Source organism: Ahaetulla prasina, chromosome 2, assembly GCF_028640845.1.
Source record: "Ahaetulla prasina isolate Xishuangbanna chromosome 2, ASM2864084v1, whole genome shotgun sequence".
Taxonomy (NCBI): Eukaryota; Metazoa; Chordata; class Lepidosauria; order Squamata; family Colubridae; genus Ahaetulla; species Ahaetulla prasina.
This window is the reverse complement of record NC_080540.1, coordinates 211,043,944-211,059,251: the sequence shown is the minus strand read 5'-3', so window position 1 is coordinate 211,059,251 and position 15,308 is coordinate 211,043,944. Positions and strand designations below refer to the sequence as shown.

The following is a 15,308-nucleotide window of genomic DNA, read 5'->3' as shown; positions in this document are numbered from 1 at the left end:
TGTTTCATTACCAAATGGTAACATCATCAGGCTAGGATAGGAACTTGATAGAATCATTCTTCATCAAGCTGCAAATTTGCAATTTGCAGTCCACATCCAATGTCCACATTTATTAGACATAAACCAGCCATGTGGCTTTACAGTTGCAGAGATAATGAATAAAAGTATTACACTTCATTTGACCTAGTACTAGCCACCTTTTCCTTAGAAAACTATAGAAAATTAAAAGCAGCTATGGAATGATTGATGGAAATATTCATTGAGAATGGATCTCCAAATTCATTCCTTGTGCTTTCCTCTTCAAATTTCTCTTGCAATATTATTTATATGACAATAAGGATAGCAGAGATTTCAGAATAGCAGCAATCATCCTCTTTTCAAAAGGTCAAGATGTTTTACAAATAGTCTGAATCCATATTGGTCAATATTTTTACATTTTTTTCCTGTACAACTGTATGCTTCCGGATCATCATGAACTCTCTCTGCAAGCACATTACAATACAAAACCTGGATGCTAAAGACAAAGTTATGAAAAGCAACCCCTGGGAACTCTAAATTTTTGGAAGCAAAATACAAGCTCTTTATAGAAATTATATCTTTTGGCTGTTATTAAAGGATCCAAGTTTGTCTTTTTAACCAAGCTCCATTTAAGGTACAGATAGGCCTTGGCTTAGGACAGTGTTGGCTAACCTGTTCCAAACCAAGTGCCCAAAGCGTACACGCGCATGCGCGAATGTGCATGCCCGCACCCTAACACCCCAAATGCAATGTGCATGCAGCCCCCGTACACATGCCCCCAACGCATACGTGCGCAGACCCCCACATGCACCCCGCTCCCGTGCATGTGCACACTGGCCTCCCGTATACACCCCGCCCCCCGTGCATGCGCAGCAGAAACCCAAAGATCAGCTGGCCATCAGGAGACATGCATGCATGTGCAGCGGAGCTGAACTGGGGCGACAGCTTGTGTGCCATTAGAGAGGGCACTGTTTGCCACCTCTGGCACGATGCCATAGGTTTGCCATCACAGGCTTAGGACCATTCATTTAACAGTGGTTCAAAGTTACAGTAGTTTCAGAATAAGTGACTTATGACCCGTCCTCAAAATTACCAATCGTTGTAGCACCATTGTGATCATGCAATCACAATTTGGATGCTTTTACAGATCCATTTACAGTAGTTGCAGCATCTTGCAGCTTTCCCAGCTGTCTTCCAAGAAGCAAAGTCAATGGAGAAAGCTAGATTCACTTAACAACTGCATGATTCACTGAGGAACTGTGGTAAAAATGATTATAAAATCAGTTCTGGTTACGTAATGATTTGCTTAATGACCTTATCGCTCAGTGACTGAAATTCCAGGTCCTTTTTAGTCAAGGATTACCTTTAGCGGCAAAACTGCTGCACCTCTCAACATAAAGATCTTTGGTTAATTCAGTCACTTGTTTAATTACTTTAAATTTTTTAAAAAAAATAACTTTAAAAAAAATTATTGGCACATAGATTCTGTTGAAGTCCTAGCCTCGAAAAAAACATGCAAGCTTTTTTTGTTGTGTGTCCATCCCAATCAAGGTTAATAAAGGCCAACAGGGACATGGACACCAGGTGTATTATGTAATTTGTTATTATAATTGTCAAAATGTTAGACCTGAATTGGGGTAGACTCTTACACCTAGAAGGCACCCATTTTGAGGTAAACCATACACTAAAACATTCATATTAGGGACCTTCCCATTCCAGGATCAAAAGTAGTTCAGCTAAGAAGCCATATTTCAAGTCTCATGTGGTCTGAAGGTTCTCAGATTATCCTAGGTCTACAGGAAGTACTGGCTCAGCATTACATCTCAGATATCTGGTATTAATATAGGAATGCATGCTTACAACCTGTCAAGCTCTGAAATGCAGCCAAGATTAATGCTGTTCTCTTATGTTTCAGTCGTAAACATTTACAACTGGCGCAAGTCCCATTAACTCTACTAAAGATTCCAAGCAAGTAAGCTCAGATGTAGCTTTAAGATTACTTTCCATTGAAGGATTTCTATGATTTCACAATAACTGAATTATAGCAAACAATACACGAAAGAAAATCTAACATTATGAATTCAGGAGCATGGCAATAGGCAGATGTATTATGCAACTTAAGAGTCAGAAAACAAAATATAAAGGCTCTTTTATTTAGAGGTGTTATTTAGTGGATTTTAGTTGTACATAACTTTGTCATATCATTTTTCTTCTCCTACTAGGCATTTCTTCCCAGAATTTATAAGGCTGGAAAAAAATAGTGTAAGAATCTGCTATTACAAATGGTCCTCAACTTACAACCACAACTGAGCCCAAAATTTCTATTACTAAATGAAACGTTTGTTTAGTGAGTTTTGTCTTATTTTATGATCTTTCTAGCTACGGTTGTTAAGTGAATCATTGCAGTTGTTCAGTTAGTAATGTGGTTGTTAAGTGGCTTCTCCACTGACTTTGTTTGTTAGATGGTCACAAAAGGTGACCCCAGGACCCTGCAAACATCATAGATATTAGTTAGTTGCCAAGTGTCTGAATTTTGATCACGTGACCATGGAGATGCTGCAGTGATTAAGTATGAAAACTGACATAAGTCACTCTTTTCAATGCTGTTGTAACTTCGAATAGTCACTAAATGAACTGTTTTAAGTGGAGGAGTACCTGTATATAGTTGGCAGTAAAAAGATGTGTGTTTTGGTCTGATCCTTATTTGATGCTCCTTCTTGAAGAACAGAAGGCTCATATTGGCTGAGGAGAAGCAAACTGCCACCCAACCCAATCAGAGGTCAGGAAATGGGACATGTGGCCTCTTCAAAAAGAATTCAGAGATGATTCAGTCTCCTTTGGCATTCCCTATCCCCTTTAAGTGAAATACTCCCTTTCTTAGGTATTTTGAGTATTAGGTGTACAATGACATTGCATGGACACTAATTACACATATAATTTATTTGAAATAAAGGTGATCATATTTTCACAGAAAACAAAACCGGATGTAGTTCCTATTTTTCACAAAACACATCAGTAATTCAGTTCTGATGCTAAATTCTTAATTTCACAGCCATGTTCTTGTGATACACACTATGCCGGTCTTAATGGAATGCCTCATTTTTATTTCCTTCAGAATCATACGCCCTATTTTACAATTCAGTCTTATTTCAAAAACAGCATGTTCTCCAACTAATAGTATGTATACATATAAATCTTATTGTATCATGTAGCTTGCTGAGCCATCAGTTTTTTGACATTGAATACTACTGGTTTAACTATGAAGAGCTGAATGATGGTAGGATCAGCAAGATGAGAATTCTGTCATTCAGCAAACATGAATATTCATTAATCTCTGTATGAGAAGGATTAATATATAATTGCTTCTTAGATGTCCAACTTCACACATACAGGGAAGTTGCTAAGATTAAAATAAACTGCACTTTCATAGTTGATGTTCAGCATTAGCTTGTCATGATCTGACAGTAAGTAACTGTGAAACATGGAGCTATAATCTGCAGAACTGTTTAATGGTGTGGTAGGCCATATATTTTATCTGACTAATAAATGGTCCAATTGATTAGCCACTCTATTGTGCAACTACCATAAATGAATAGATGTTAAAGAAAAGTATAGTGAAGTTGAGTCCAAATTATAGTAGTTCAGAAATCCATACAATTGTATCTTTGAGTTGTCATTGCAGTACACTTTTTTTGGGGGGTGGGGGGTGGGGGTGTAACCTGCCATTAAAGTTAAACTAAAATCTATCCTTTGTGTTTGCAAAATTTTCACCATCTGCATCAGGAGCATTTCCCCCTCTCTTCCATTTCATGTAGAGCAGGGGTCTCGAACCTTGACAACTTTAAGACTTGTGAACTTCAACTCCCAGAGCTCTGGGGATTGAAGTCCACAAGTCTTAAAGTTGTCAAGGTTGGAGACCCCTGATGTAGAGCATTAGAGCATTTCTGTAAAAAGAATTAAGAATGGGAGCTTGCTTCATCTGTCTTTAATGTCTTTATTTTTATTTAATGTCTGCTGGCTAATTTTCATTGATCTAAGAATTTTCTTCACCTTATATTTTCTTCTCTGCGAATGATCACCTGACCATTCAAAGCTGCATGGCAATCTTTGTGATCAGGTGAGCATTTCCCGGAGAGAATTTACAAGCAAAGAATTACAAACCACAGTGAGAATGTGTGTGGTTGTGTGGGTTTTAAAAAAGGAAAGATAAATTTCATCAGCCTCTTCTAATGTAAGGGAATCTCTACTTCCTCTTTGCAAATCCTGGAAGGTAAACTGATCTCATTTCTGTTCATGAATAGTTCATGCTATGAAGCGGGGGTTTCTTACAATATTTAACCTTCTACAGGTATGCTAGATCTGTAGTTTTATTATTAAATTGAAAAATAGATTGTGTTGGATATATGTGCTTTTTGGATGCATTTTACTGCAAATATTTCTAGCAAAGTTTGAAAAAAAGGTTAGCTATGTTGGAAATCAGTAATTTCTGGAGAGTTACAGGCTATTTAATGTGAACATTTCAGGGTATATATTGTCATACAGTCGTCTTATAATTCCAAAACAACCAAGATATTTCACAAATGATAGCAGCATTGAATTGCATCGTAAATACAAGCAAGCTAGCTAAGGTAGGAGGAAGAACTGAAAAGGTACAGGTTATGAGGCCTACTCCTCAGTTGTAGCTTATGTCATGTACATACAATCTCTTGATCACACGACACTGGCTTCAACTTTTATCCAGCTCAGGAGTTAAACAACTTTATGCCATCATTTTGTGTATCAAAATACATGTACATGGGTAGTCTTCCCCCCCCCCCCTCTGATACTGTTCCCAAACAGCTTTACGTTGTGTTAAATCTGCAAGGCTTTCTCACCCATTATCTTGAGGTAGTGAGTTGTTTTCCTCCCAGTCTCTCCCTTTTCCCTTGGCACTTTATTTATTGAATTCCTTTCATATCCATCACCTCCTTTCCTCTCTCTTCTGACATCAGCTTTTCTCTCCCTCTCTCTAACAAGGTAGGGACAGAGGCAGAGCTAGAAGATTTCCACAATTGCATTTAGGGAAGAAAAAGAATCATGTCACTTTCTATGTAGTTGTCAGTTTCATTTGAACCCACCGCCTATCCAGCTTGTGAAATTCAATTAGCCAGATCTACAGGATCTGGCTAAATTCATATGCCATATATCTATAGTATCTCCTTTCCCTCTGGGATATTCCTACGCTGCTCTTTTTCCTTATCTTTCTTTATTTCACTTCTGTGTAAATGGAGGAAGAGCCCAGAGGTGGCCCACAGGAGTTAAAAAAGCCAAAATAGCAATAGCACTTACACTTATATACTGCTTATATAGCCCTCTCTAAGCAGTTTACAGAGTCAGCATATTGCCCCCAACAATTTGGGTCCTCATTTTACCCACCTTGGAAGGATGAGTAAACCTTGAGCTTGGTGAGATTTGAACTGCCAAATTGCAAGAAGCTGGCAGTCAGCAGAACTAGCCTGCAATACTGCACTCTAACCACTGCGCCACCATGGCTCATCAAACTGGTGGCAAAAATCATGTAATCAAACCCCCAATCGTTTTTATGTGCATTAAGAAAGTCAACATGGCAGCCACAGGTATGTAACTGAAGACCTACCCATTATATGCGCATTGATACTGGTAAAAAAATGTAGCAGGCCTTGACTGCATGGTTGTAGCTGTCATTTTGACTCCACCCCGCCAGTACTACTACTCCAGAAGAAAGCAAGAAAAATCATCCTAGAGAGAATACAGGCAGAGGCAGAGTCCTGAAGTGAGATCCATCCATGTATTCCTGCCATAATATCCAGACTGGCCAATATTTTATCACTGACTGGTGATGTGCTGAATGGGAAAAATCAGTCACCTTCAGCAGTGATTCTGAAGAAACAGGACATGGATTAGCATTGAGGGCAGCAAATGTTATATATTTTTATGCACTCTTCCAGGAGAGGCCACTCAATAAGACGGAGATGGCACTGCTTACTTACGGAAGTTGGTGAACTAACTTTCCAAGTCTTTAAATGTGCAGTGTGATACTACAGGTAGTCGTCCATTTCTGACTGAAATTTGGTTTGTAAGTTGTAGCAATTGTTAAGTGGGTTAGCACATGACCCCATCCGATTGTATGATCTTTTTTGTTGCAGTTATTTAGCGAACACCACAGTTGTTAAGCAAATCCATTTTTCAATATAGGACATTGTTTGCCAAAAACCAAAAGTAAATGATAGTTTCTGGCAAAATGTCATAAATTGAAATCACACGACTATAGGAGACTACAAACTGTCATAAATGCAGGCCGGTTACCAAGAGCCCAAAATGCAGTCACATAACTATGGAAAGGGGCCCGGGCCATTGAAACCTCAAATTCAGGTTGTAAGTCCCTTTTTTGGGTCCATCTTAAGTTCAAATAGTCACTAAACCACCGGCTGTAAGTCCAAAAGTACTCGTAATACCACATTGTACACTGTGGTTGTCATGTATTTCTTTCTCCAATATAGGTAGTCCTCAACTTATGACCACAATCACTGCAGCTGTTTAGTAACATGGTTGTTAAGTGAATCTGGCTTCCCCATTGACCTTGCTTGTTAGAAGGTCGCAAAAGATGATCACATCACCCCGGGACACTGCAACCGTCATAAAATATGAACCAGTTGCCAAGCATCCAAATGTAAATCACATGACCACGTGCCTGCTGCGACGGTCATAAGTGTGAAAAATGGTCTCAAATCGCTTTTTTTTAAAGTGCTGTTGTTCACTTTGAACGGTCAATAAATGAACCGTTGTTAAGTCGAGGACTACCAGTACTGTGATCTCTTTGTCAGTAGAGATTCCACAGCTAGCATTGTCTGGAAACTCCTTCAAAAGTTGCAAGAGGAGACAGCAGCAATAGGGAGGGAGGTACTTTGTCCATTTTTCTTTTCCTGTGGCAGGTTCTGGCTAATGTACCAAGAATGAATTAGCCCCTGTGCAGATAAGCCTTCTAAGTCAGGTAAGTGAAGAAAAATATCCTGAAATGCTGGGCTGTTAAAAGACTCCGTGAAATACTGGTATTGACCTGGTATTCCTCTCGGCGCAGATAAGAAAGTAACATTCCATTCTTCGCCTCCCTTACAATAAAGAGACGTCGGGGAAGCAAACCGAGGATTCCCGAAAGCAATTCCCACACACACACACCTTTCCCCTTACCCAAGTACGCCCCCCCCCGCGTCTCCCGCTGCGCGTTATTGTTGCACAAAGTGTTTCCAATTACCGTGGCCCTCCTGGCATCTCGAGCCATCCATCGAGTCGCGGGCCTTCTCCTCCCTTCTCTCCCCCCCACTCCCCGTCCCCTTTCTCGCGTCCCCTCCCTTTTCTCCGTCCGGTGCTGCCTGCCAGACATATGGGATCAATCAGAGCTTAAGCCTCGGTGCCGATGTGTTTGCGTTGGGAATGTTGACAGCCTGGCAGACACCGGCGGGGCTCTGGTGACAAGGAATCTCAGGCAGCAGCAACTTCGGCAGAGCGAGGAAGAGGACGGGGGTAGAAGAAGCGGCGGGAAGGGAGGGCGCAGACACTCGTATCTCCCTTTTTTTTTTTGCCTTTCGAGCGCGGCGGGGAAGGGCTTGCCGAGGGGGCGGCGGCGACGGTGAAAGGAGAATAATTTTTTAGCAGGGAAGCGCCAAACCGAGACAAACGCGCGCAAGCCCTCGCCACGTGCGCGCGGCGGTGAAGCGAGTGGGGGACTTAAACCCAGCCATCGGGGGGGAAAAAAGGGCCGGGCCGGGCGTGAGAGGAGGGAGCAAACTCGGGGAAGAAAAAAAAAAAGGACTTAATCGTAGACGGGCGGACGAGCCCGTTGGGATGTGGTTCGCGGGGCTGTGCTTGTGGGTCGGCGGGGCTTTGGCGTGGGCGCCCGCGCAGCCCCGCAGCCTGTATCGCCCCTTCAACTTGAGTTCTCTAGCGGCGCTCTCGGCTCCGTTCAAGCCGGCCGCCTCCGGGACGTTGTTGTCGGAGTCGCCCGCGGCGACCACGGGCAACAAAGTGGAGAAACTCGGGCGGGCTTTCAAGCGGCAGGTGAGGCAGCTGCGGGAGAAGAGCGACCGCTTGGAACTGGTCTTCTTGGTGGACGAGTCGTCTAGCGTGGGGCAGGCTAACTTTCTCAGCGAGCTGCGCTTCGTCAAGAAGCTGCTCTCCGACTTCCCGGTCGTGCCCACGGCCACGCGGGTGGCCATCGTGACCTTCTCCTCCAAGAACAACGTGGTGCCACGCGTGGACTACATCTCGCCTCCCACTCGGGCGCAGCAGCGGCAGCACAAGTGCGCCCTACTCAGCCGCGAAATCCCGGCCATCGGCTACCGAGGGGGCGGCACCTACACCAAGGGGGCTTTCCAGCAAGCCGCGGTAAGTTGGCTGGGGTTAATCTGGAATTAATTTGCCAACCCCGGATAAAAACACGCAGTTTATTCAGGCATGCGTTAGAGACCTGTTCCAGTGCTGGACTAGAACCCACTGAGACTTGGGTTCCAATCCCTGCCAAGTTCTGATTACAGGGAGTCCTCTACTAGGACCATAATTGAGGCCAGATTTTCTGTTGCTAAGTGAGACAGTTGTCAAGTGCATTTTGCCCCCATTTTACGACCTTTCTTGACACAGTTGTTAAGTGAATCACTGCAGTTGTTAAGTTAGTAACAGGGTTGTTAAGTGAATCAGGCTTCCCTGTTGACTTTGCTTGTCAGAAAGTTGCAAAAGGTGATCAAATAACCCAGGGACACTGCAAGTGTGAAGCAGTTGCCCAGCATCCAAATTTTGATCACATGGCGGTGGGGAATGCTGTGATGGTCGTAAGTGTAAAAAATGGTCATAAGTCACTTTTTTAGTGATGTTGTAACTTTGAATGGTCACTAAATGAACTGTTGTAAGTCGAGGAGTACATGTGCTCTTTTTGTGGCCTTGGTCGAGTCAGCTTGACATAACAAGTCAGCTTGACATAACAACTAAAGCGATAAAGCCATGTTCTCTTAACATTTTCCATGAGACTGATTCTTGCTAATTAAATAGTTTGAAAAAAATGGCGTGGGCTTCCCTAACACAATTTTGGCTGCCACTTCTGAATGCTTTTTGCTCAAATAACTGTGCAGGGCACACACCAAGCATGAACTTTCTATAGCAGCTTTTTCCATGCTTGTCGGACTCAGTAAATTTCCACACAGCATGATCAATACTTGGGGATTCTGACCCTCAATCTAGAGGGTACCAGCTTGAAGAAAATGGTCATTCTAGGATACCATATTTATTTGCAACTTGACTGTTTAATATATTTTGGAAAATTGGGTCAGAAAAGTCCATCTTTAGAGACACTTGTGAGATGGATAAAGATGGCCAAGTGATTGATCCCCATGTGGCTTCCTGACAGCAGCACAATTAAGGGATTGAATGGGTTATCCCAGATAATACAAAATACAAAATGTGTATGCATTTTTACATTTGTAAGAATGCAGTGTTTTTCCAGGAGAACTTTAGTAGAACAAGCTGTGACATTGGCAGTTCGTGGTTTTTCAGTGTCTTTTCTTTTTTAATGAAAAAATATTGATGGTGGATTAGATGATTTTTAATGATGTCATACATAACATAACATAACATAACATAACATCAGAGTTGGAAGGGACCTTGGAGGCCTTCTAGTCCAACCCCCTGCCCAGGCAGGAAACCCTACACCATCTCAGTCAGATGGTTATCCAACATTTTCTTAAAAATTTCCAGTGTTGGAGCATTCACAACTTCTGAAGGCAAGTCGTTCCACTTATTAATTGTTCTAACTGTCAGGAAATTTCTCCTTAGTTCTAAGTTGCTTCTTTCTTTGATCAGTTTCCACCCATTGCTTCTTGTTCTACCCTCAGGTGCTTTGGTGAACAGTCTGACTCCCTCTTCTTTGTGGCAGCCCCTAAGATATTGGAACACAGCTATCATGTCTCCCCAGTCCTTCTTTTTGTTAAACTAGACATACCCAGTTCCTGCAACCGTTCTTCATAATTCCTATCATACAAGAAGAGACAATATAATAAATGCTTTCTCCACTCATCTTCCCTAATCAGAATCTCCTGTATGCTAATAAGTATGGAAGCAAAAAAAGCAAATACAGTGAAAGCTTAGAAACTAATAAGTATATTATCAAATAAGTTGTCATGGATCTCTATTTCATCACAGATGCTCTGCTGAAAAAACATACAATAGAGGTATCCATATTTTTTTTCTGGTTGACTGTTAATGACGTTTGAGGGGCAGGTCAGTTTTTATTACAAGAAACTAGTAAGGGAAAACACCTCTTTCTCCCAACATTCACGGAAAAAGCCCTAATCTAAATCAAACTTCTCACAGATGTTTTTAGTCCCAGAGAATTATCCTGGAAGTTCTGATCTCAGATATCCCACAAACATAAAATTTGACCCTTATTTCATATATTCAGAGCCAAACCACATAACTACATTTATTTTCTCCACAGCCTAATGTAACAGGATGTCTCATCCATTCCATCACAGCTGTTCTTCACAGAGAAATGTTTTTCCCAAATGTTTCTTCCATCAAGTTTCACACCAATATGAGTGAAATACATATGGATATAGAAGCGATACTGGAGGGTATAAAGTGGTTAAAAAGACTTTAAAAGAAAAAAAAGTTGTCGAGAGATTTTGTGTACCTTCTTCTTCACTGCCAATGCTGAACTGCTTTGTATATGGTCAATGCATTCTGAAGTGCTTTGCATACCGTATTGTCTTTGGCAGGATAAACCATATATTGTCCTACAGATATTTAGCTTCCATCAGCTTAGCTAGCACAATCAGTTGTGAGAAATTATGGGAATTCAGCAACTTTTGGAGGACTGTAGATATAGATGCTGGTTGACTATTCTTATTTAAACGAAAGGGGGTGTGTGTTGACCTCATATGCCAGGCATAAAAAACAAAGTAATTAAATAGCAAAAAGGAATTTGTAAATTAAGGTCTGAAATTCAGTGTTTGAACTGGACTCAGAGTCAAATGATGGGTACAGGTAGTCCTTGATCCTGAAGGGGAAACTGATTATGGGACAAATATGTTCCATGAACAAATTCAGAAAGATATATTATATACATATACAATCCAGGAAAGAAGATAATAGAGAACTAGTTTTAAAATTATTTATACTTTATGGGAGGAGGCCATCTATGCAGGATAGAACACAGAAGAAAGGTTTTTCAGAAATCAATTCTGTCCCATGCAGTTTGAATTTCCTCAACGAATGGAATTTTGTAGCTTGGATAAATGACAAATTAAAAGAAATATGTAGACCTGGAAAATATGATAATAGAAATTATTTGTTTTCTTAATGGTGTTATATATTGATTGTCCTGTTTTAGGCATAAGGAAAGAGCAAGTGTGCTGCTTGCTTTCTCTTGGCAGAGGGACTTGCAGAACAAAGCCAAACATTACAGTAGTATTATTTTCAAACTAGGTTTTATGAGGAGAGGAAGAAGCCAAGGATCCCAATTCAAAAGTAACTTTATTATCCTTGTTTATCATAACATACCAATGTGCTCAGTTTGTATAGGGAGGTGTAACATTAATAGCATATTGCAATAATTAAGATAATACAGCTGTTTTGCAAAGTTTGCTATATTTACTGACCAAATAATACTATTATTATATTAAAATTACTCAGGAAATAGAAGAACTTATACTTTAATAATCATCTTTATTTTCTTCCTATGAAAAATTATACCATTGTCTTCTATTTTCAAGCTCAAGCTACGTTTATCTTTTTGATGGGAAAGATTCCACTGTTTTTCAAGCTAAATAAGACTGATCGTTTTTTGCAGGCCAGATTACAGCTTCAATCTTGTACAGATTCCTGAGAAAAATGCACTTGCTTTTTATGTGACTCTTTAAAGCCAAAGCTCCTTTAATGAGTTGACTCATGTAAAGCAGCTGCTTTTTTCTCAGTCACTCAGGTTATAAAGAGCCATCTCTTCCAAAGAACGTTCAAAGCATGCACAGCTCTAGAAGTCATGTAAGTATTATAAATACTTCAGTAGAGAAGAAAGAAGTTCACATAGCAGTGTTCTTTTAGTTAAAATTTACACACAAGATGAAAGAAAGGATAATGTTATTTGGATATGTGAATGACCTCAGTCAAAATTTGTCAGGAAACACAAAGAGGCCAAGATAATTGATTACTAATTAAATATATACATTTGCTGCAGAACTGTGATTTATGATATCACTATGATCAGTTATCCACCCTTGCTCTAAATCCAACTTTAATTGTAGATTGTTTGGTTTTTGCTTTTTAAGAAATTTGTCTTTAGAGGCCAAGGAGAGCCCTTGAGTTATTTTAGCACTTCCTTCCTGGAAAGTATAATTACATTCTACAATAAAAGAAACAAAGGCCCTGATTTTATTATTGCTTAGTGGTCCAGCTAAAGACAACTGCAATTAGTTATCTTTTTAAGTGGCATTAGAAAGAAAAATACTTCAGTTTTTCCACTTTGGGTTAAGAGAAATATTTACTGAAAAAACAGACCTTGTCCTGGCAGGTTAATCAATTACATGATGATAGAGGAACTTAATTGCACGGTTAATTAATTGTAAAAGAGATGACTGTCTAAGAAGAATTTTGAAGAAATTTTAAACATTGCTTCAGCATTTTAAGTACCTTATTCTTCAGAAAGAAATAGAACTGTAAATTTAAGATGGTCCCACCAAAAAGGAATATCAAATAAAGAAAAAAGTACAAATGCCCATAATTTTTTCCCAGTGACCAGATTCCCTAACTTATCAATGTAAATGACCAACTCCAGTTAAAATCCTTACTGAAGCCCCTCCACCTCACTGTTTATATGAGGTACCTGTAAACATGCTTATCTATAAATATGTGTATATACACTCAGCAATTTTTTTATTGGCTTGCTGAGAGCTGTACTCAGCAGGATTGTTGAACAAACAGGATATTGATAAACAACCATAATAACAATGCTAATATTCATATCTTTTTTTCTTGTTTGCAACTCTCTTTATCCTCCATATGAGTGAAAGCCTTGGACCAAAGAGGATATAATGCATGAGCAAAAATTCATAGGAATTATTTAAGTTACTTATTTGTTTGATTTATTCATAAAACTGTGGTAGTCATTTCTTTTTAATATGTTCATATGTTAATATTATCACACTGGAAACAGCCAGCCACAAAAGTATATTTTCCCCACTTGGTTCAGTTTAATATATATTTAATAAAGTGTCTCTTAAACAGAATACTGTAAGCATGCATGGGTTTTTTTTTATCGTGGACATGTTTTTCTTTTCTTCAGAATAATCATTTTCAATAAACCCTTTCTTACGTGCTTGATGGGTAATAATTTATCCATGGGATTGCTCATTTTCTAGTCCTTTCTGTCCTTTGTTGATGAACACTTTTAGATGATATATTCAACCAGGTTCATAGTTTATTATAAATTCCTTGTATCATATATCCTATCTATTCCCTACAGCTGAGCATATTATTTGCTTTAGAGTTTACGTAGGGTTATTTTCTGACTATAGTTTCTATTTTTCCTAGCTAGAGAATAGAAACCTAAAACATTTTAGCATCCTAAACCATATGAATGTGTCCTCTAGCTCAGTGGTGGGTTTCAAATTATTTTTACTACCGGTTCTGTGGGCGTGGCAGGGGAAGGATACTGTAAAATTTCCATTTCCTTCCCAATCCAGGGAAAGGTTACTGCAAAATCCCCATTTCCTCCTAATCAGCTGGGACTTGGGAGGCAGAGAATAGATGGGAGCGGGACCAGTCAGAATTTTTACTACCAGTTCTCCGAACTACTCAAAATTTCCATTACCAGTTCTCCAGAACTGGTTAGAACCTGCTGAAATCCACCTCTGTTCTGGCTCATATGTGATCCCCTATGATTTTGATTATTCTAACTTGCTTTATATCAGCTGCTCATGTCATAGATCAGGTTTTTTGCCTCATGCAATATTCTACTGTGCAAAAATGTACTCAGTGTGTGATGTCTTTCTTCAGATATTTGTTCTTTCTACATTCTAAGCTTCTTGCACATTTCCATAATGTTATTTCCTTTATTCTTCTCTCCACCATGGCTTTGCCTATGAAGAGATCCTCTCCTAAATTATTTACTTCCTACAACTTGCAGTACCATGAAAGAAGCAGACACTACAAGTTACAAAAAATGTTCAACTTTTTTTGAAGAAAACAGCATGAGGGAAATAGATAAAATTAAAGGGGGCCTTCATACTATGCCCCTAAGTAATTTCCTGCATCCCACCAACAATGTCAGTAAGTATACTGACAGTCAAGAAGTGTGTGGATGCATATTTATTTAATAAATAAATACTTTATACACTAACAGAGTTATTTCAGGAAAGCCCCCTCTCCAAAGACTATCTCTGACAAATTTGAAAGGCATGAAAACTACTTCTTGATCTATTTGAAAACTTAGCTGGTAAATACGGCATTCTGTATGAGTGAATACCAATCAAATATGTTTAAATAATTGTAATATCTGTTTCTTTTTGCAGTTAAAATTTATGATAACTAAATTATGACTGCAGAGACAATGCCAAATCTGCTTACACCCCTCAGAATCTTCTATGACTGGCTGTTACAACTGAAAGCACAGTTTCCTAACATTTTGAGATTAGAAACCAATGCAAGCTTTAGATAAATCCTAATACAGATGAAATGATTGCTGTTTTTTTTTAAAAAGGCAAATTACATTTTACTCAATGAATGAAGGGGCTTCAAGCATTTTGAAGCTGTTTCTCCATTCTCCTCCTTATGTGTAGATTCGGCAATCATATTTAACATGAAGTATCTTCTCCAAAATATCCCTGCTCATACCTACTAAAACTTCCAATAAATCTCTTAGAGAGAGAGAGAGATGTATATATAAATCGTTGAATAAGCACAAAACTGGTTCAGACATGTTTAACCTCAAAACTTCCCAATTGTTAAGCATTGCTACATGTTTAAATTTATTCTTTTTTAAAAACAGGAGTAGTTTGATGGGTTACAGTTTTTAGTTTTTATTTAGATCAAATTAAATTTAGTAAAATGCATATTTAACCAATATCCAAAACTTATTTGCCTAACCTAAAACTTAAATCAAATGAAAAATGAAGTAATATGTAATTCTGTATAATTTCTGCAGAATTCTAAGAAACAGCAGTAGGACAAAAAAAATCTGAAGTGACAGAAAGAGTTTGCATATAGAAATAATTTGGAAAAGAAAAGTTTCTTTG

The 15,308-nt window shown here is 39.1% G+C and overlaps 1 protein-coding gene across 1 annotated transcript in view; it reads left to right on the top strand.

The window, feature by feature from the left end:
• Positions 1–7,520: 7,520 nt before the first annotated feature.
• SVEP1 (sushi, von Willebrand factor type A, EGF and pentraxin domain containing 1) overlaps positions 7,521–15,308 on the top strand; it is a 159,204-nt gene continuing 151,416 nt past the window's right edge. Inside the window, exon 1 of the mRNA XM_058173212.1 lies at positions 7,521–8,418. Coding sequence (XP_058029195.1) covers positions 7,879–8,418 — 540 coding nt within the window. The 5' untranslated portion in view covers positions 7,521–7,878. The remainder of the gene's footprint in view (positions 8,419–15,308) is intronic.